Here is a 23,597-nt window from a genome sequence, read left to right as displayed (position 1 = left end):
CCTGAGGAGGGTACAAACATGAAGACACTTCATTAGCTCATCCATGATCAAGTATCATTGCTAATACATTCCCAGATTAAAGACTTCAGGAGTTGGTGGCAATGATTTAGCATCTGAGTGATCCAAGATGTTATTTTAAACAAAGTGGGAAATGAGGGCAGACAAGAATGAAAGACACGTGGAAACTAAAAGAATGTGGCAATTCTGCAATACCTATAATTGCGACTGCTGGTATTTTAAAAGGCTTTACAGACAGACCTGTCAAAGAGGCCAGGAAGATCCCTCTCTCTGTGAAACACCTGCATCTGTCGTCACCTCGATCAGGCCCATGCCAATTGAGTAGCTGACCCCAATGCTGAGAGAGAGAGATGGCTTTCTGCTCTCATATGTCCATGTCTCCTACTCTTCTTATTTTTCAGCCGCATGTTTGGAAACGTGACACCGGGCTGCCACCCAGCAGAGCGAGGCGTTATGATCTCGCCACAATTGGTGGCTTGATACACACGCGCGCTCACACAAAAGAAGCTGGGCTGCAAACAAAAGCTGTCCAATGAACAGGGCCTTAACCTTATAAATGCATTTGCTACAAACCCTCCATTACAAAAAGAGAAAGCCAAAAATATCCATTAGAGAGCCGCCAATTCAGTCTCAGCAGTTAGGAGAGGTGCCATAAACCCCCAGGAAGCGGGGGGTGGAGGAAACAGAGCTCGGGCCTGAAGGACTGAAGCGGATCGCGCGAGAGGCATTCTTCTCCTGGTTAATCCTGTCCGTAATTCAGGACGAGCCCCTTGTAACGGCACGGTGTCTCTATTTAAATAAGGCTTTAATGGGCTGGCAGCGAGACCAGCGCAAGCCGCGCGAGCCGCGGCCCAAGGGACTCGAGAGGAGAGCAACCGTTAAAAAGAGCAGCTGGAACAGCGGCCATGATCGTGTTTCTTTAAGCGTGCAAAGTCACCTGTACTGTGGGAGATAAACCCGCTCCTACAGGAGTACACCTTTACAACAGTGTTGTCCTGATGGACCAGAGGTGAGAATTACAAAGTCAGAGGTCTTCTGAGTTTCTTTGGCAGTTAAGAGTGCAGGGTTTTAGCACAGAACAATTTAAAGACGATGAATTTAAAGACCGTTTAAAGACATGTAACCAAGGGAACTCAACAGGTTGGTTCCAACAGTGACAGATAGTGGCATGATCGAGCTGATAGACGTGGATCAGGCACAGCAGTGTTACTGAGACGTTTCCACTCTCAGCAGGGTTGAAAGTAGTCCACCAGCCAAAACTACCAGTGGCCCTGCACTTAGAGTCCGACTGTTGATGGACTAAGAACGGCCAAACTGAATCTGTGCATGGCAACAGATCAGTTACAGTCTCCAACTGTCCACCTGCAACTGTATAAGGAGTGTTTCTAATGAAGTAGAAAGTGATGGTCTCTTATTGATGGAGGAAAAGGCAAGTTCATTACAAAGCCCAAAAACACGAGCACCAGCACGGCAGCAGTGCAGAGGTGCTGCTTCAGCACCAGTCCTGTTTACCAGCACAGCATGCAGAGGTCAGCGTTGGGGCACAAGGGTCAGAGTAGGGCTCCTAAATCTGGAAAGATCAGTGAGAGCAATAGCTAATTAGCCAAGAGCAGTCAAGCTGATACAGTGTCATCACAGAGGGCAACCACTGCAGAGCAAAACAAAGGAACATGTGATCTTAGTGCTCAGACCATTACTGACTGTGATATGGAGAGAGAGAGAGAGAGAGAGAGAGAGAGAGAGAGAGAGAGAGAGAGACAGACACATACCTTAGACTTATACAGCTTCCCTATGAAAAGAGCTTAAAGAAAAGTGGCTGCTTTTTGAGGGGGAAGTTAGTAGAGAAGGTCTTGATATTGCAAAACACCAAAGAAACTACATTCTATTAAGAAACACCATAAAAAAAAAAACTAGATTACTTAAGAAACACTAAAAGAAACATCAGAAAAGAAATGCTTCAATAAAACTTTGAATCCTGACCAAAAATATGAGCGTTTTCGCAACAAATTAAAACAATCGAAGTAACTCCAAGAAACTGAAAGGAAAAAATCAGGAGATACGGGAAGGCTTGATGTGTTTAGGGGTACATGTTTAGAACGCTTCAACGCAACGCTAGATCACCCAGTTAAAGGCGAGATGGAAGAGACAGGAACTAGACGGATTAGGAAGAGATTAAAGCAGAGCTTGGTGAGATAAAACAACTGTTGGGAAAGCAAAGCTGGTGGGCCCAGCCTGCCACTGCAGTGCATGTGTTACCGCGTGTAGCAGTACCACAGCATTTCAACCTGCAGTGAAAATAGGTTAAAAAGATTCTCTTGGATCAGGAGAGAGAAAATAAATTCTCCCATTGTTTTTCTTTCTCCCGCTCTCTCTCCATCTCCTAGCCCTTGGCGTCTTGTCTATAGACTACGGGAGGCTCCATTACTGCAGCTGCACATAATTTAAACAAGGTCTACACTAATGTAAAAAATCCCCCAGCTTCCGACTGCCTGCTGAGGGGGCACACCCTCCCACGCAGGCCTTTAATCTCTTAATTTGTGGTCTCTATCGCCACTGCCTCTCCTGCATCCCCTCCACCTGACGCTCCTCCATCTTTTACCCTCTGGCTCCTCCATCCCTTCTCCTCCATCATCCCCCCCTTTCTTACTGCAAAATCTCCTGAAGCGGACACCAATCAAGTGTGAAAGCACACCTGCAGAAACTGCAGAGAGAAGAGGAACACTGTGCAAGACAGAAAAGAAATAAGTACACAATCAGAAGCAGATTTCACTCAAACGATGTCGCAAGCATCACGTAAGAACAGTTAAGTGAACTATAAACCCCCCCCCCCCAAAAAAAAATCCATAAGTTGATGTTGGCTGTGTGTTCGTATTGCCACAGTCATTAGAGTACAAATAAACAGTAGCTCAAGTGCATTCATGAAACGTAAACAGCAACTCCATCTTCCGGTCCAGATGCTGGTATGCCGAGACAAATCTGGTGGTATCTAGTATACATAAAGTTCAGGATAGCTGCCGATAGCCCCCCCCCCGGAACAACATTACCGTCTGAGATACACTGGGAATGCTGTTGCCTGGAAACCCTATGACCCTCACCACCTCCAGACAATTTCACTACCTTGAGATTCACGTGGGTTCTGCCCAGAGTCAGCGCACTCTGACATGATGCGCCGCCTGAGCATGCCGTTTAGTGACCCGCTTCTACACCCCCTCACTGCTTAACACTTGTGGGGTTGCAGTGCTAAATTAAAGCCAGATAGACGCAGTTCATTCCATTGACAACCAAGACAAGCTGATGTCAGAAATATTTCCCTTATATGATTCTCAACTATATATCTTTGTACAAAACCTGTTTGTAATAATAAACTGGACATATGACATCATTGCCTGGTACATTCCATTCATAATTATTTAACTGAATTTAGTTTTAATGATTTGAATTTCCATCAATGACATTCACTTTACACTGCCGTCTTCTTTGTGGGCTTGTACCTCCTGTACACAGGTGTGTGCACGCGCACACGCGCGCACACACACACACACACACACACACACACACACACACACCATCCTCAATTTAATGCTTCCTCAGTTCAAGGGAGACAATTTAAAGCGGAACAGTGCTGGTTCTGACAGTTGGCTAACAGGATTCTGTTCTTATGGTAATGCTCTGAGCTGCTGCTCTTCGTTCACTCCAGCAGGAAGGAGGGTGTTCCACAGTGTCCCTTCTCTCTGAGCCCCTGACTGACAGCTAGCCCACTGGCTCCCAACACCCACAGCGAATGGACACACAAATGAGCTTCTCACTCCAGACCAGGAAACAAAACAAAACAAAAAAAAAAGCTAGCTATTAAACGGGTTTGGGGGGGGGGGGGGGTAGTCCTTGTGGAAATACAATCCTCGAATAAAGAAAAAAAAAGAAAGAAAAATCTTTAAAAAGGAAAGACAAAAGGCATCCTGACATGGTGATAACTAACAAAAAAAAACAACTCTATCTTAATCTCCGTAAATCATAACAGTCTGGGGTGGGGGGGGGAATTATTCCAGCAACTTTGAGAGACCAAAATGAAAACACTTCTCCTGAGGGACAAAGGAAAGACCAGTAAAGTCCAGTGAGCCTGTGGGGCAGTAAGGGACTATTAGCACAACAGAGCAGCAAACTTCAACTAGGTAACCAGGTTTACCGGCCCACAGGTAATACCACTAAAACAAACACATTTAAAAGATCAGCTAAACAGGCCATTAGAAAGGTTCTCCTGTTGAGTTTCCCCGGTGCAGCCAGTCTGCAGCATGCCGTGCGCAGCTGGCAGAACCCTCATTACCAAAAACAAAAAACAAAAAAAAAACCCAGCCATCTACAGCCAAGAACAGAACAAAAAAACACGAGGAAGCATGAGCAAAAGGATGAGACTGCTCCTTTTCATGAAGAGGAAAATATTAAACAGGGCCTGAGAGTATGACCGAAAGGCTACACAGAGGAGCGGGGGGGGGGGGGGGTCATGCCCTTGGGGGCTGGGGGGTGCAACAGCTGGAGCAATCCTAAAGAAAGGAGCAGGCTGCTGAAAGACATCCAGCAACTTCCTAGATGACAGCGTTCCAAGCAGAAGCAGACAGTAGCACAGAGCATAGCTGACAAGCATTAAAGAGGAGACACAAAAGAAGAACAGAGGGTGATTGCAGCCCGGCAGAGTTAACTGTACTGCGGCAAGGCCGCTTTCCCTAAACGCCTGCCGCTTCCCATTCATCAAGCACACGGTCGTTCAGGCTGCGTTGCTGCTGAAGCAGCAGTGGAGAACTTGGTGCTAAGCTACATGCACGGCACTGATGAAATAGAGTGGGAGAGACAGACCTGCAGATAGAGAGATTGAGACAAAGAAACAAAGAGAGTGAGAGTATGTAAGGAAGGGATGCTTGCATGTGAATAAAAAAATGCAGATTTGAAGTCAAAGAGAGAAGGATGGGACAACCCCCCCCAAACAAAGTCTACAAAAATGAGAAAGAAAGAGCCAGAAAGTCAGGAAGACAAAGAGAAAGAGAGTGAGCACGAGAGAATGTGTTTCAGAGTGTGCACAAACTCCAGGTATTTCAAGTGTTTCATTCAGAGTTCAAAGCACAGAAATCTTTCATCCAAAACTTAAAAAAGTTATAGTTCGTGTAGCTCATAGAATCAAACAGCTTCTGCAAGTGGGGGACTGAATGACAGAAAGAGTGGTGAAAGATGTGCGACTGCATGCAAGAGCGCTGAAAGGAACGCGTCTCTCATTCCTCACTGTAAAACACACCAACATAACGACAGAAGCCATTTTCATGATATGTAGTTAGGTTATGTACAATTTTGAATATCATAATAGCATTAACGTGACTTTTCTGGCAGACGTTTGACACTGTAATACATCATGCGTGTGCATGGTCGCATAAGCCAGACCTTTACTGGTCAATACGCAAGCAGAGAAGAGTGATGTCAGTGTTGCATACTGTACAGTGCTGTGATCTCGCACAAACTGGGATTCCATTCAGAATATGACATACATCATTATAAAATCTCATTAGGCAAAACAGTGACATTTTTCATCGCATATAATGTGCAGTGTTGCTCGGCTTGTTTCATCAGACACCATCAGGCCTTTCCTCTTACAGTCTCTCCCTATACCACCAAATCTGGCTCCATTTTCTATTACAATATCAGCAGGTCTTCAAATCTCCTCCTTTAAAAGACGCATCACTGTGTGCGTGTTCCGCTCACGTTCCCCCAGCTGCCCTTCTGCGGCGCGTCAATGCGCGGTTGGAGTGGCTCCCTCACACCCCGTTACGCGCTCATGGGAAGAAGGGCATATATGTGACGGACTGAACGAGAGGGGAGATCATGTTTAGCGTGGCTGCTCCATTACTGAGTGAACAGCAGTGAAAGCAGTGATCTGTTCCATGGAAACGAAGAAAAATGTTTCTAAAAGTTTAGGGCAGCATTTTAGGTATCAATATCCCTTTGTTTTGACAGTACTTTATACCCTCACCCATTAGACTTGATGTAGAATTCCCTGATTCAGAAGTATTCATAAATACCTGCCCCAAAATAACTAATGTAAAAGCTTTTCTAGCACAACTCTTAGGAGTGCTTTTCCAACCATAAATGTTCTAGGTGTGCTCCTAAAAGAAAGATGTTGACTTTTACAGTATGGAGAACACAGCCATAGAATGCACAAGTTTACCTTTTAGACCATAGCTTCACTCTATGTGACTCATATTGAGGAAAAAATTTCCAGAGTCTGTTTATGACCAAAATCACTGTATTAACTCCATCCATCCATCCATCTGTCTGTCTGTCTATTTGCACTTCTGGGAAACATCTGACCTGACTTAAGAAGCAAAAAGAGACAGGCAGGCAGAGACAGAGAGCGAGACAGACAGAGAAACTCTCTCCACCATTGTCTGTAGTCTGTTTGAACATCAGAGCAAATATGAAAGGCCAAGCTGTGGCAGCATATTGGAAGCAGAGTGAATCAGATGCACCACTTTGAAGAGCTATCCCCCTTCCCTCCTTGCCTCCATCAGACTGAGCAGGGGAGACACATCTGGAGCGTCATGGGGGACGTGTCTGGAGTCCCGGGTCGCACTGCGTTTCGCTCCTCTCCTCCTACCCACACCAGGGGTGAAGGCCAGCGAGGAGACTGGCTCAAGGAAGGAGGTCTGGAACAGCCAAGCCTCTCTTTGAGCATCAAAAAACAGCCCACTTACATTTGACTCCACCCCCGCCCCTCCCCATTACCTGCCACGGTGAGACGGGCCGTCCGGCTGCTGATGGAGCCCAGGCTGTCGAGGGTGGCGGTGCACTGGTAGACGCCCTCGTCGGGCCTGTTGTGCTTGGAGTGCACCACGGCGCCGATGAACAGTGAGCCTCCGGGTAGCAGACGCCGGCGCTCGTCGGCCGCCAGGTTCAGAAACGTCCCGTCCTTCCTCCACTCCACCCGCGCCACTGCTGCCTCCCCACCTGCCACCGAGCAGTTCAGCACTGCGGGCAGGCCGCGCACAGCCAGCGTGTCCGTTGGCTCCACACTGAAGCGCAGCGGCGTGAAGGCCCTTGCCGCCGAGCCTGAGGACGCGCGCGCACACACACACACACACACACACACACACACACACACACGAGGAATGAAAGTGGGACAAAGGCAGTGTGACACGGACTTGGAGGGGCGGGGGGTGTTTCTACACAGAATGATCAAAAGTAAGACTGACAATGGAAGTTCAGAAAGCACTCAAATATAAAAAATGTCAAGAAGGGCTGCAACACTGCTTTCAGATGAAACGAGAAAGAGGGAAGCACATTGCATGAGACAACACACTCCAACACGTGGCTCAAAAGCACATCTGCACTACCCATAACTGTGGGAGTACTCTTTGAAATTGCCAAATTACACTCATTTTACACTAAATAGTGAAGCCAAGGGTCGCATATTCTCTGCTGTTAAGCTAACAGTCCTTGTCCTACGTTCTTCCATGGAAAGAGAAATGGTATAATTGGAACGTGTGTGTCGCTTTGCATAATTAACTCTCAGAAACCCAAGAAGGGACACTGCTTTAGCAGTAAAATAGAAAGCTTCATATAATTATATGTTTTGGGAGAGTTTGACAAAGCATTGCACAAAATGCAGCCATTGCTTTTTATGGTAACAAAAGTTTACCACTATTTCCAACGAAATCCACATACTATAATGCACAACTCAAGTCACATACATGTAAGATTAAAGTTTGAATCTCAAAATATTCTCAAAAATACATAGACTTGTCAAGAACACTTAAAATCACTACAGTAAATCTCTTCAAAAATGAAATTCATTTAGAACACATCCTCTGCAGAGGCATCTCTGCTGTGGTCCACACTGCACTGTTTGTTTTGTACCTTACATGAGGTGTGCTGATTTCTGATAGATTTCGGAGATGCATGTTAGAACCTGCTCATCTCCCCCCTCCGTTTCAGCTACAGATTTCTAGTTCAGGAACTCCCCAGCCTGCATGCCTAGATCAATCTGCAAGATAGCGTTTAACTGATCCCACACAGACGCAGGCCAATGGCTAGCTCTTAAACAGGTCCCAGAGCAGCTGTGTGCACTGCTTCCACACATTACCCTCAGACCTTTGATGATGCACATTAAGAGGAAAACTCAACCAAAAACTAATTCTTCTGTTGTGTTCTGCAGAAAATCTGAAGAGCTTTGAAGTGTTCTCTTGCTACGTATAGCGGATATAATGACTAGTTATATTTTTGAGCATGTGTTCAGATCAGCAGAGTTAAAAATGCACTTTCCTCCAATTATTCGTCAAGACAAGAGCTGAAGGTGGAGCTACTGTGGCTTGTGCGCTGTCTGGCGTGAACAAGAAGGAGCATGTCATTTCCTCAGTAATGAGAATACAGAGAGTCTTGTTTGTTCCATTACAAAACGTTTTGCAGTAATTGTTTTTGCACCACCCCGTTGATGAACATAATTGATCTTATTATGGCCTGAAAAATGCCTGCGCCATTTCTTTCTTTCTTTTAACTCTTAGAGAACCAAGGCTGCAATAATTCAGCATTTGTTAAAAACACCAGAATTGTATTTTAATTGGTCAAAATGACAATATTTTTCTTGGACAGCACATCCTTGGGAAGATGCTGTTCGTTAAATCTGCGAACACTGATGGAATATGATAAAAGTGTAGACATTGGTGTAAGGTGCCATTTCTCTGCTAGAATATCCAGAAGATACAGGATTTGTAAGCAACTTCTTTTTACACATTCTCATAAATCATATAATCCTGGTATGGAGAACTACCTGTAAACCTCACCAAAACAGTCCCATAGAACAAAGGAAAATGGAACGCCTTGCCCCCCCAACCAAACAACAATTGGCACAGGGCCTGTGTCGTGTCATGTACTGGTCAAGGATTAATGTTTAGCTAAATGAAACTTTTTCTAACCAAGCCCACCAAAATTGGAATCCTTGTAATAAAACATGAATGCCTAAGGCTACAGAATAATATCCATTAATATATCCAGGCTACAGAATAATAGCCATATCATAATTTATGTTTGACAAAACAAGGTTTAATTTTATTACATGGAGCAAATGCTCTCATAGCACTGACAATGACAAAAAGCTCATCATGTACTACTGAATATGCTGGAGTTTGGTGAAGTAAACCCAGAATACAGCCAGAGGCCTACATACCCACCAGGACAAGCGGAGGTCAGTCTCCTCATCATTAGGCCTTGGTTATCTCCTAGACTGAGACGTTGCTAACTTAATGATCGGAGATATACGAGCCCTTAGTAAGCTTACTAAGTGTGAGGAAGCTCACGGCATCCACAGAGGGTCCCTCCACATGGCAATGCAGCAAGATAAAAGCATTCATAACAAGACCAAGAAACAGGAGACGATCCTGGGCCCAAACCACAGACAGATGAGAAGATCTGTCCGGAGGCATTTCTGATGATATGCTTGGGGTAGAACTGTTGACCCCAGAAAAGAAAAACAACATCCAGAAAATGAAGCTGTTGGTGAGGCGAGCGTAAGCTGTTAAACCCACATGCTCCAGAGAGGGGGGGGGGGGGGGAACCTATCATTTTGCAAACAGCTTCAGCGAGCTGAACCTCACGGAGTGGGTAGGGGGGAGCAGGAGAAGGAAAAGAAGAGGGGGAATGGGGGGGGGAAGGGGTGGGGGAAAAAGAACGCAGAAAGAGTAGAAACGCCACCCCAAGCTCATTTTCGCCCAAGCCAACCCAGAGACTGCAGCCTCCGATTATACTCTTGTAATAACATTAATGCTGTTATTCTAATGAAGATGGAATAATACCAGGCCTGCAGTTCATAGCTTGGGGGGAAATTACTAGAGGTGGAGGTGGGGTCTAAATATTTGATTTAAAAATATGCAATAATGATGAGCAAGGTCATTGTCATATCTACAGTGAAAGGAAATGGGCATGTTATTTTTTATTTTTTAACAAGTAAATAAGACATCACTGATATAACAATAGGTTAATTAAAACCAATACAAGTGGTAGGGCTGTCTAAGGTCTCATGGTAATTTAGGCAAATATTTAATGAAAAATAAATAAGGCTTTAGAATTATTAGCTTAGTCCGGTTATCCATATTTAAAGTTTTACACATAAAGTGTGCAAACTTTGCTAAGAAATGAAAATGAAATAAACAAGGGGGGGGGGGGGTGTGTGTGTAAAGGTATCCCCCTCCCCCGCCTGCCTTCTTCAAGTACACAGCAGCCAGTCAGTCCGCACTCCTCCTTTCACTGAAACAATCGCTGTCCTCGCTGCCTTTCAAGGATTACTCGCTTCTGTTCCGCACGAAGACATTCCTACAGGAACTGCGTTCAGGCCACTTCCTCCCCATTTCTACGCCCAGAGAGAGCGAGAATGCAGAGCCTCTAATGATCATGAAAGGCCCATTCTGAAAGAGGAGAGATGCCTGAGGTTTTGGTTATTGGCTGAATCATGCGAGACCAGTGTTGGCTTCAGTCCTACGCTAGCTAGCACAGCTTCAGGGCATACAGGTGGCCAATTATAAATCAGCAGGTTAAAAATGTGTCCTCGGGCAAGTGGGAGACAGCTTAACCTGATGCATGCAATGGTCATAATTACACAAACGTGCAATGCAAATTAACAAACAGCACATGAAAACTAAGAGGAGAAAGTTACCTCAAAATGTAAATTTTGACATGAGCTACACACACACACAAAAAAAAAAACACTACACATTCCATACATACCCAAGTTTCTCAGGAAATGTGTAAAATCTGCTCCATTCCACCACACCACTCCACCAGTAATGCTAAAGGTGGTTCACAGGGGACTCAGCCATATGTGATCCATCTTCATCAGGCTGGCCATGCTCAGTGGAACTGTGCTATTAAAATGCAACACTGGGCCCTGGTGACCTGCGAACTCTGAGGGTGGAAGCAGCTGTTATTAGGCTGGAGAACGAGCTTCCAGATGTGCTCGCCAGCACCCACTGCGAATTAACAGATTCGAGCGGAGATTTAAAAAATAAAAATACCATGCAGTGAAGCCCAAAGCTCCAAAACAGACCAAGCACTAACGAACAGCGACTGAAGTGGTTAATCTCTCATGTGGCGTGCTTTACGGCATTGCGGAGGGTGGCATGCTATACAGGCCAACGGCTCGGCCGCGGAGCTTCCACAGCAGTCGGGCTGCTCTAGGTGAGGTAATTGATCGTGACACAGCGAAGAGGGCCGATTTCTGCCGTTTTACGCCGCCATCATTCACAGTGATGGAAGAGACAACAGCAGTCTGGGGGTTGCTGGGGTAACCCCTGGGCCTCAGGGGTTACCATGGAGAGGTTCCTCGTGGGTTACCATGGATAGTTGTTTTCTCACCAGCAGGCCACGCAGCAGGAGGGGGATGTCACTTCAAGCAGGTTTTCACAGTTGTGCCATTCACAGAGTGAGTATCTGTGGATATGGGACAAAGACTCTCTCCATTAATCAAACAAGGCCGAGAAGGCTTCAGTGGTACTGGCACATGCAGCAGCAGTTAAAAGGCGGGAAACCTGACGATTCCTAGCCAACTCCTGTTTCTCATGCACCTATAGTGGAAGTGATGGTCAAGACCAAGAAAACTAAAACACTGCAATTTGCACAGCAAAGTGCAAGTGTTTCTTAAATTTTGCAGATAAATAATGTTCCAGTCCATGAAATATAAATCAGGATTAAGGAGCATCTTCCTCTGCTGGCACAGACACATTCCTATACCTCAGTAAAAATATTCATCCTTTTCAATATCAGGTTTTCCATCAGTACTTCCTTCAACTCTGTGTGTGTGTGTGTGTGTGTGTGTGTGTGTGTGTGTGTGGAACCGGACCCGCACTACACAAGCCCACCAAGAGCCTACCGTGCTTCCAGTCCATTTCTAACCTAATATTAAATCCTTCCCCCTTTTATACTTTGCTCAAACAGTGTCCCAAGAAACATTTAAAACAAAATCACAGACCCCAAACCAACAGAATAAAAAGGCTGGAGCAGACAAACCTCTGCCTTCCACTCAGGGACCACAGCCAGGCAGAAATTGATTGTAGATGTCATTAGCTCGCCCCCGCAAGTAGAGGGTGGGAGGAGCCACAGACTCTGAAGACCTGGGCAAAACAGCCCTTTCTAGCAATAATTCTCCACTTGTTTGGACACAAAGGCAAAGCTGCAACTGGAAAGGGAAGGTAATGATGATGAATACTGGGCTGGGATTCAATTAATCTCCTTGTATTTCCTCAGGGAAGGGGAGCACACAAAAGTGACCTCTGCTTCACGACAGCCTTAGTGAAGAAGGACGGTCCTGGTGACAATACGGATAATCCACCCCCTAAGACCGTCATCCACCTGGTACACAGCAAATCCTTCCTTGGAACCCTGCCTCAATCAAACTGGCAGCTCTACATTTAGGATTTAGTTAAGTTCCCAGGAATTGAGTACATTTCTCATTTAGACAAATTATGACAGATTCACACAGACTTGCAAGAAAGTCTTTAACTTAATTTAACCTATAAAGTTGATACCAGCCACTGAAAGAACTCTCTAACCCTTAATTTACATTCAGCAATGGAAAAAAAATAAATAAATCAGCATTTTGTGAAGCTTCTATACAGATCAGATTCTGTACACATAATGTATATATATTTTGATACGCATGTATAGAAACCTAAGCAGGTATTCTAAGTCAAAACCACTTTAATGTTTCACTGTATCTACTGGACTGTGTTGGTGTTCAAAGGCAAGCCTTTGAAGCCTGATTTGTAGGGGGTGGGGGGGGGGGGCATTGGCTGTTTGGGTTTCCATTTTCTCCCTCATTCCTCACCCAAACAAAGTAAACATGAAAGCATTTAAAAAAAAAAAAAAAAAAAAAAAAAAAAAAAAGTTTCACCATAAGGGAAGAGGGCTCTACTGAGTAAAACGGCTCCGTAAAATGGAGTGGTGGAAGATATGGTCAGCTAGCACCTGCACCAGGCCAGCAGACATCATTCCGCTTTTAGCAGTTTGAGGGAACTTTATTCTTGCTGGTTCTGTGCAAGAGTTTAACAGCTCCACTGATGCATCTCTACAAGTGTGAAATCATGTTCTGTAATGTGTGGAGAACATGGATGAACTGAGAATGAAGTACATGGAACTTTAGATACAGATGGAAATACAGAAAGGAACATGAATGGACAACTATTTCGCTCACACAGTTTTCCTTTCATAATCCCTGGGTTACTCCTCATGCACACACAGGGCTGATGTGGCAGGAGCAGAACATCAATCAGAGTTCAATTACAGTGGAACAGTACAGCCCACACAATTACTGCCATACCAGCTCTTTTAAATCAGCACATGGACACATGAAAGACAGGAGACAGAGAGCAGAACGAAAGAGCCACAGACTACAAACACCCAGGTAGACAAATGTTTAAAACTGAATTTTTGCACACATCCTCACACATTGCAAATTCTTCTTTTCCCCTCAAGAATCCAATGTCGATAATTTGAAAGTAAGTGCACGCATCTGGGAAGTGTGCTGTCGTGAAGCTCACTTTGCTGGGAGAGTGTTGCAAGGCCTGCAGTCGGCGTTCGCGCCTGGAGGGCAGACTGGCCCTTAGCTATGGGTCAGCTCAGAGGAGCCAGGCGAGGGCCGCCAAATCACCATAGCCAGGAACCACAACAATCCACCATTGCCACAGCAATCTTTCTAATGGCAACGGGCACTCTGTGCAACCAATTGTAGTGCTCCAGGAGAGGGGGGCGTGTGTTCATCGCCCTGGGTAGGTATGGCAAGTCACCAGAGATAGATGAGGTGGCCTGGGTTGGAGGGCAGGCTCTGACAATCCAGGAGCAGGAGCTCAGAGCCGCCCCACCCCCCCACAGCACCTGCACACAGGAGGAGTCCCTGATGACTGACAGCCTCTGGGTGGAGAAGCACATGGTGGGCCTGCTTTTCCAACTGGGTGGGCTGTTTGGGACAGCAAAGAAATGTGTGTGGGCCAGGGACAGAGAGAGACTTTTTATAAAAAATAAAAATAAAAAAAAGTCAGAGAGGTTTTAATATACAGAGGAAGAAAAAAAATTGATATCTTTGATGGTCAGAGATCGCATGAGAATGAGGGATTACTTTGTGGAAGAGTGATGGATCACTCCTGCTTGTCCGATGGTGTCTGAGACTGGCCTCTACTGCAGGAAAACTACCATGTAGCATCATACATGATTCCAACATGAATATCTTGCCTAAGGCTGTTTCTTAATGATGTATGTAATATAATGAATGGAATGCAATCTGTGTGAAAGCACCTCACTATGAAAAATTAAGCGCCATTCCTTCACACCCCAGCAAGGACCAGTAGGGCCTGACTTTAGTCCAACATTCACCACAAATGTGTTAATTGGGGTTACAACCCAACTAATTATATTTAGATGCAGAATTTAATTAATAAATATGACTTCCATTCTTAGAATTTATCTTCTGATTTTTATTTAATTTCACATTCCAATAGTATAGTCTGAATTTGATAAGGCAGCTTTCACTTATAGACCTTCAACATCGTTAAATGTTTCTGCCCGTTTCTCATTCAAACAGGGAGCTATTAATCTCTTTAACTGGTATCTTAACCTCAGCCAAAGGTCTCTGCGTTTGTTCATTATTAACAGACAGGTGAGTCTTCTTTCTTTTCTCATGTTCTTTTAATTGTTGCAAGATTGTGTTCTGCCTTCCAGCACTCATTTGTAAGAGAGATTTTAATCTCAGTTTGACTTAAGCGGGAGTAAATAAATGTTAAAAAATCCAATAAAAATGTGGATGCGTTTCCTAACGAGAGAGTGCATGATTGCGTCAAGTAGAACACAAGTGTTGAACGACTCCTTCGAGGTGCAACTAGAATGTGACAACGAGAGAGAAGCAGCATACACAGGTACAAAATTGGGAGGGAGTTCGCGCGCGTTAATATGCACGCGTGCGCATTCGCCCGCTCAACAGGACCTGGAATGCTTTCTAATTCGCTCCGTCTGGGAAGGCAATTCAATGCCGGGCATCCTGAGCCTATGTGAGAGGTTCCTCCCATCAGCTGTGCGGGAGAGAGAGTGGCGTGACGATAGGCAGAGAGCTGAATGATGACAGGAGGGGGCACATCCGTGCGTGCTGCGCTGCTTTCCTTAGCCTGCATTTGATGGCTCCTGCAGAGAATACAGACACTGATTTACGATGGGACGCTCACAGCTCCCTTACGAAGCTCCACCACATTTATTCAGTGCAGGTGCACGTGTGTGTGTGTTCGCATGCGCACACCCGCACACCACTTCACACCCCCACGTGAAGCCTCAATTTACTCCTTACTCCAGGGTGGAGTACGGATTAGATTCACCGACCAGATGAATCAGAATTGCAGAAGGATCAATATTGTTGGAGGCCTCTTAACACCCCGCTAACCAAACAGTACAAAAATTTCATTAACAACTAAATTCAACCCATTTCAAACTTCAAACGTAACACTGGTAGGAGATTATTTGGGCGTGGCATTTTCTTCCAAGAAACAAACAGCACCCCACGGGATGGAGCTTCAAATCCACAAATGATGATTCAGCCATGAACTCTGCTTCAGCGCGTCACTCAGCAGGGCTGACCTTCTCCCTCAGACCGCCATTAGGGCCTGCGGGATACTGCCAGCTCCAGCGTAGCCAGTGAGAATGTGTTCACCCCCCAGGGTGTTTTGGGTCAACACCACAGGAACGTGTCCACCTTACTCAATGTGGGAAACCACAGCCGGGTCCATGGTTCTATTCCCATGTTAACCTCTCAGTCGGGACTCGAAACTTTGATATGATGTTGATAAAAGAATAAAATAAATCAGAAAACAAAAACAAAAAACCACCACAACTGCAGATGTTTGAGAGGTGGGAGTGGAATTCTGAAGGACTCTATATGCTTGTAGGTTGTTTTTAAGTACTAAATAATAAAAAAGCCTTTATCATCCATTAAGCTTTTTCAAAAGTGAAACATTTTAGAGTAATTACAGGCAGAACTCTATCAGATGGGAATAGAAAGGGCAAAGTACTTTTCCATTTTGAAGTTACATTTTGTGTCCTCACTCTCCTTACAGAGAGAAGTGTCATTTGTAGAGACGCTGGTAACGGCATGCAAGAGATTTCAAAGGGCGTCTATGAGACTATTTTTTCATAGAGTCAAAGATCAAAATAATATTTTGGACAGGCTGTCACAGAAGAGAGCAGACAAGCAAGCAAGTTCAGGTCAGCATGGAGTGTTTAAGCAGCATTCTGAAGTGCGCCTCAGCAAGTGCAGCTCAGAAGAGGATCTGCTAGGAATTTAAACGATACTGACATTCTGCATTCTGTCTCTGCAAGTGAGCGGGCCTGTCACAGGGACTGACTAGAACAGCTGAAACAGGAACACAAGAGTATGAGCATGCGTGCGCGTGTGTGTGTGTGCGCGCGCGTGTGTGTGTGTGCGTGTGACAAGAGCAGGCTAACAGCAGGTGCTTCACAGCTGACAAGGACACCACCAGAATACACACCAGCCTGCCGGCATGGCATCTGTTAGCGTGCAAATGCAGGAGTTCATTCATGTCTGTGTACGTAGGTGGGTGTGTGTGTGTGTGTGCGTAAATACATTTGTGCGCACGTGTCAGTACATGACTTACTGTCAGGCACTCACCTATGCTACCGCACCAAGTTGCACTCTGGGTGTGCACTCCTTTCCGAGACAAACTGCAGCAAGAGAATACAGGAAGCCATTCGTCAGCAATTGCCCAAGCACAGATGCCCGGGGGTCGCAACGGGTGTGCTCCCGTCGCCGAAATCCCAACGGAAGCAACCCAGACTCTCCGTGGTGATCAGCGCTAAACATCAGTGCAGCATGCCAGCTACCACTACAGCGGCTCCTGGGGTCATTGCAGCGCACAGGCCTGTAGAGGCTTATAGGCCGTGTACTTAGGAGTCAGTAGCTGATGTCCTTGAATGCTGATCCAAGCCCTGTGATCTGTTTGCATCAGTGCTGTCTTAAGTGACCCAGCAAAGTGCATGGAACATGGAAAACAATTCCTGCTGTTCCTGTGGTAAGGTTCTCCTTGCTTTGATATACCTGCTGCTGTTCACTGAAGGCTTGAGGAGTGGAATTAAGTGTGTTATAGCAGAGAAGGTGGTTATCGGTACAGGATTATGGCCCTGCATATTGTTGAGTTTACCCAACAATATCCCCTACCATTGCTTTCCATACTTTAAGAGTCTGATAGAGCTCAGTCCAGAAAATCGTCTCACCTACCAGCTCAGCCAATAGGAACGGGGTCTTTCAGGCATGATCTACCACCGGTCCGCGTGTGATCAGACATACCTGCCTTTTAATGAGGAATGGGGTCATGCCAGAATCTGATTTACTAGTCCAAATCAATTCTGCAACGGTGGCAGACTCTAGCTGACTGAAGCCGACACTGCAGCGCACTGGGACAGGCTGCAAAGATGAGCTGGAGATAGACAGATTGAAGAGTGCTGGATTTTTAACTCCATGCGCACCATGCTTGCTGCAGCAGTTCAAATACAGCTAAACGAGTGATCACCACCACATCTTCATCATACACACTCCAAAATGTCACTCGGAAACTGGGGAAAAGGTGTCCTTAAGCTCAGACAGGCCTGATCTCAGATGCTCATGCTGGTCGCATGCCTTGCTATTTCTAGGTTTTTTGCTGATTATATCGGGTGGAGCTGGCTCGTCGCTACTGCCACTGCTGAAGTCTTCAACCCTGCGGAGTGTGACGGGGAGTGGGACGCCAGCTCCACCGTGCAGCCGCAAGAGCAGGACACTTGCCAAGAAGGGGATGAGCGGGAACGATGGCAAAAATGAGCGGGCAAAATGATTATTAATGATCTCCACTGCACACCTGGGCTACGGGCACTGGACCAAGCCGAACTCTCAACCGGAACACTGGCGCTCCCCTCAATGATGTGCTACTTACTGACTTCTCTGGTTTACCCATCTATTCCACGGTACGGCCTCGCACCGACCTGGAGCTTTCATGTCTGAAGAATTAGTATGAAAGCACTTCAAGGTGCCTTTTACACCAAGAGTCTCTCTCCACTCATACTCAAGGCCATGAGACAATGATATTCCTTTTAAATGAGCTGTCTGATACCTGAGAACATAAATTAAGACATTGTATTAGTTGTAAATAAACATTTTTACATAGAATACAAAGTTGTTATTCATAAAACACCTGTACCTCCTAAAATCTATCGGCCTGTATATTCATGAAATGCAGTATTGATGTTTTATTTCCCTCCTTGCGAGGAGAGCGAGAGGCTCACGTCCAGGTCCCAAAGCCCCTTTGAGTGCCTCTTCCCTCCTACCCACCAGGACGGCAGCCCTGCTACACTCTCATACAGGCTCTGCACTGCAAGGCTCTCCGCAAACAAACCTCACCCCACAGTAAACAACTCCATTATTCACGAGCCGTGTGCAGGGGCTCAGGCAACAGAGCAGTGGGCTTCTCCCACCGAGGGCCTCTGCACTCCTGCTGTGGGAAGCAGCTGAGGCGTGTGCTGGTGGAGGAGGCCTGGCGTGGCCTGGCTGGGGGAGAGGCTCTGCAGGGGAGCAGGCACCAAGGTGAGGCCAGAGTCCACGTCAAGAGCAGCTCGCCGGGGTAAAGAATTCATCAGCACCCCTGTACACGGTGTCAGCAGCTTCAGTGGATTCGAGGATATTTATGGAGCCCTGCAAGCCCGGGACGGTGACGGTGGGGTGTGTGTGTGTGTGTGTGTGTGTGTGTGTGTGTGTGTGTGTGTGTGTGTGTGTGTGTGAGAGCGAGTGAGAGAGCAAGTGGGAGAACAAGAGAGAAAAGGGGGTGATAAACAAGTAAGGAAAGGAGTGGGAGCTCCATAAATCTTTCAAGTGAAGGTGTACATGAGGCTGCTCTGCAAGAAATTACATCATGTTGACTCAGAGAGACAGACTACTGAACATTTACCACATGAAATCACAACCTGCGCCATAGCACTGAGACAATTCCCAGAATGGGCAACAAATCACTTTTTGCTAGCATATGGAGCAGGACCGAGAGGCGGTCAACGCAGTGCTGGAGCCATGCCTCTGCTTCCAGTGGCCAGGAAGAGGACAGCATTACTGGAGAAAAAATCAAACTGCCATGCAGCACAGTTCAGACAAAGGCCAGAGACACAGTGTGCATGGCAAGAATGGCATGCGTATATTCACACACGCACAGCTAGGGGTCATGGTGGCCCAGGGGGGGCGGGTGACACTAACTGCTATGGTTTTTCTAATCTGTGCCAGCCTCTCACGTGAGGATGAAAAGGAAGTGTGTGGGCAACGGTTTTAAAACATCGTGCAACGTAGGAGATTGACACGAAAGTAGACACGAAATGACTCCGGTCCTCCCGAAGAGGAGAGGGGGAGGGGACGGGAATTAGCATGCCGTTACAATGCAAACAGGTTTAAAGGCGGGCTGTCGCCGTGGCAGCGCAACAGTGGTATCATAGCACTCAGGGGATTTCATTAATAATCAAATTAACTGGATGGTGGCACGCCTTTCTTCCACGGCCCTGACAAAGACGTCTGATTCTGGAAAACCTCTTATGGGGAAGCTGCCTCTAGCTGTGACAGAAGGCCAGCAAAGGAAAATGAAACTGGTGCAAATAAAGGGACAGCAGAGGATCCTTCACTCCGTTCAGACAGACACAGCAGTTGTTGGGCTATGGGTTTTATTCGCAATGTGTAAACACCCACACGCTCACAGGGAGCATTAGACTGCTTGTATGCTATAAGGAGCAGAGAACGTACACACACACACACACACACACACACACACACACACACACACACACACACACACACACACACAACGGGGATAAGGTACAAATATTAATATTTTCCCCACTTATGCCCATCACGCACTCTGCAGGATGCTCTAACAATTAATATAGAGGGTAAAACAAGGTGACCCCAGTTTTCCAAAGTGCACAGCCAAACAGGAGTGTGCCATTCCTTTACTCACTTCTAGAACATATGAGTGCTACATCCATCAGGAGCAGAGGGCTAAAGCTTGTGAGGCTCCAGTGAGATTTATGCTCTGCCCTGCACGTGCCATGCCACTGCCCCCAACGTATGTTCGCTCTACAACTGGGCCGGGGAACTTTTTTCCATCATCTGCCTATGTCAGACGCTCCAGTGCCGCCATTCCGTTCAGTCTGGAGCAATCCTTCAAAACAACTAATGTGCAGTGCTCCAAACTGGACTTGTCACTAATGGGATGGATGGAATGCAGAGTGAAAAGCAAAACATGATGGGATACAACTGGTGGGAAGCACAAAAGCCTTCTCGGAAAGTCCGTGGCTGGGCATGCACCACGGTGCTCACAGTAAAAGACGAGGCTCACCCAGGTACATAAAGGCTATGGCCCCACCCCTGTGTAGGAAGCTAGAGGGGCAAAAATGTTAAAACCAGCCCAGTTGGCCGGACGCTTTCTGAACAGCATGACGTGGTGTGGGATCCTAGCACCACTTGTGCAACAAGTGAATGGCCTCACCTGTCAGGAGTGCCTGCTCTCACCAATAAACAAAGCGGCCCGTTTGCGTTTACAGTGCTTGCTGGAACACCAGACCACCCTCATGGCTCCTCTGGTAATTGAAGCACACTGAAAAGAATCATGCCTATGGTAACTCAATCAGTCCAAAAAGCAAAAGTGCTCATACTCATCAGGGCATTAACACGAGGGAAACAGATAACACTACGATAAGCCCAGATGAAAGGGCTATTTTTGGACACAGCGTGACAGTAAGAACATTTTCTGAGCCCTGTCTGAGGCAGGGCCATTAATTAATGGAGAATAGAGTGTTAATGGCCGTTAGGTTTGAACTCTCTGCCATTAAGGCCATCGCCATGGTAACCCGGGGCTAAAAGACTGTGCGTACAGACAAGGAGGAGTTGAGAGTTAAGCTTCTACATGTGCATCACTGGAACCAATGAAATCCGCACTGCACATCTAGAGTAACAGAATAGGCAGGTTAGACATGCGGCTTCATTCACACTCTTTCCAGCTTTAATATATGTAAGAGCAGCTAGGAAACTGTTCTCAGATCAGCATCAATGTCCACACTACAGCAGCTCTGGTTCATTAGTAAAGGGGAGCCAGAAAATTGAGCAACCCTGTGGGAAAGACAAAATTGAAGTGCCTCAAAATTGTACTAATGAATGTCCTCATTTCGTTGGGCACATTGAATAAAGACCAGAGCAAAAAATAAGAGTCAACAGACACACCAAAAAGGAGCTGCACCAAATGCCCAGCCAGCACAGAACTTAGCAAAAATAAATATTAGACCAAAACTCACTTCACTGACATCACTCATCACTCCTGCTCCCAGAGCCTGCAGGAAAATGAAGTTAGTGACTTATCAGGGTCATATCTGTGCATCTGCCATTAGAACAATATTTTGACCTGTCAAGATACTGCTCCATGGAGGCCTCTAGACCCACTGCATCAGCTGTTTCTCATCAGAACATCTCCATTTAATGGGCAGAATAAAAGTGAGGGCCTTGGGCAGGCCTTCTCTCCTGGACTCTAATGCACACCAATACTTTCCGTCTCACCTGGACTACATCACATTAATTCCTCATTTCCCATGGGAACTAGGGTTCATCTGCTTGCAAGAAAGAACATAAAATTGGATAGAGCAACACAAGCAACAGTGAACCCAACGCCTTTCCCAGAATTCAACCAGAATTGTGTGTGAAAAGTAAAGGTGACGGTCAGTACAGCTCTGCAAAAGTGCATAGCCCTCATTCACATTTCATTAATTGCATCTGTCAGAATATCAGTGTCAAGAAGTGTACTGCCTAAATGAGAACACTCCTCATGCAGCTTCAAATATTCATCTGTTGGTGCGAGCCCAGCGTGTGGTTTTTCCTGTGCCTGGACGTTTGGGATTCCACTCTCATAGTGGTTTCACTTCACTGGAATGAAGGGACGGTTAATCTGAGCTGGAGCTCAGTGAGCTGACCACAGCATTCCAGGACTCTGGCCTGCGATAGAGATTTGGCATCGGATTGCCTTCTTGGCGTGGTCGTCACACGAGCGCTTCTCTTGGTCCTGCTGAAGCATGTTCCATTTCCCCCCCCCCTCCCAGAGTTCATCGACAGATAAGCGCAGAGCCCAGTGATCGGCATTGGGCAGGCGAGGGTTAAGATCTACGAGCACTGCTTCTTTCCCGCCCACCATCTTCATAGTATGGGATACCCACCCTAAAATATTTAATCAAATAAAATAAATGACTGGGGGGGGAAAAACCAGCAAGGAGCAGGAAAGTAAGAGTGGACATTTGCCAGGTATCGCAGCTCCGAATCATGTGCCCATTTTCACGTTGTGCAGCTAGGCACACACTGGTGCCCAGTCCATGCAGACTGAAGCGCAGCCCCGTAGGAGTTTGTGCGAGTAGGCAGCTGTGCTCCCCCCTGAGCTGACGTGCGCAGGAAACACTTTGAAGCGTTGCGTGCGCCATCAGCATCCGAACCGCACGCCGTCACATCAGTGCCGGACAGCTGACTTATCAAAGCAGCGTGTCGGGTCCTGATGGGAACGAGCCTCCATTAGGAACGCCAGAAGACCTTTAGCTCTGGCTACAGTTGACCGTCAAGCCGCACCTGCCCCGGTGCTGACCCAAGCTGTGCCGCGCGTGCTCTCCAGCCACCAACCGTGGCCGACGGGCCGGACGTACTTGGCCTTTCGCCACGCAAAGCCTTGTCCACATCGTCCAGCCCTCTTCCTGCTCTCACTTGAGCACAAACCAGCCCAGGAGAAGGGGAAGAAGAAAGCGGGCAAAAAATGTCAAAGCCGGGAGAGGGGGGGGTAAGACTTCTATCCTGCGAGCAACACTAACTCTAGGCCTGTACTTCGTAGCCACGGCCATCCAAGCGTTTCTCTCTACAGCTGTCCGATGGGCCGTACTGATCTGAGGACCGTGCAGCAAAACCCTTGGGGAGAGAGGCAGACATGGAGGAGCTGTGCATCAAGTACGCACTTCATGAGACAAACGGGCTGTGAAGGAATTTTCAGGACAGTGCTCCGATTCCACTGGATGGATTTCAGCACCCCTAGACAGTGGCAGGGGACTTGGTGAAAGTATGCATATACCCAATCTACAGATATTTTTAAGATGCATATATTCTGACCTGAAGAGGAAAAACCATTCACATTGTACATGGATGGCTATGTCCTTGTGGTAGTTAAAAAGAGCCAATTATTAATAAGACTAGAATCTGATTAAAATGGTCACAAACCCTCAGGCAAAATATGTCTAGTACCAAGATAGACCTATGAATAAATACATGCTTTTTATTTTTTACACCTTGATACTCAAATGTTGTAAGAGAAACACACCTGCATCTCACACACACAGTGAACGAGAGAGAGAGAGAGAGAGAGAAGGGGGGAGGACAGTATGTTCAGGTATGAAGATGCAGGGAATGGCAGTCAGAGATAAGGTGACAAGACACTAAACAAATCATGGACAGAAGCAGCGGCGGGATGAATCTCCCGTCCCTCACT

The 23,597-nt window shown here is 46.5% G+C and overlaps 1 protein-coding gene across 12 annotated transcripts in view; it reads right to left on the bottom strand.

Annotated features, from left to right (window-relative positions):
* LOC113583577 (neogenin) overlaps positions 1-23,597 on the bottom strand; it is a 70,131-nt gene that overhangs the window by 37,108 nt on the left and 9,426 nt on the right. For all 12 annotated transcript variants that reach the window (XM_035523842.1, XM_027019973.2, XM_027019980.2 and 9 more), the window contains exon 2: positions 6,781-7,104. In XM_035523842.1, the coding sequence (XP_035379735.1) occupies positions 6,781-7,104 (324 nt within the window). The remainder of the gene's footprint in view (positions 1-6,780; positions 7,105-23,597) is intronic.

Source organism: Electrophorus electricus, chromosome 2 (genome assembly GCF_013358815.1).
Source record: "Electrophorus electricus isolate fEleEle1 chromosome 2, fEleEle1.pri, whole genome shotgun sequence".
In the NCBI taxonomy this organism is placed as follows: domain Eukaryota; kingdom Metazoa; phylum Chordata; class Actinopteri; order Gymnotiformes; family Gymnotidae; genus Electrophorus; species Electrophorus electricus.
The sequence above is the reverse complement of the archived record's forward strand: the minus strand, read 5'-3'. Positions and strand labels throughout refer to the sequence as shown.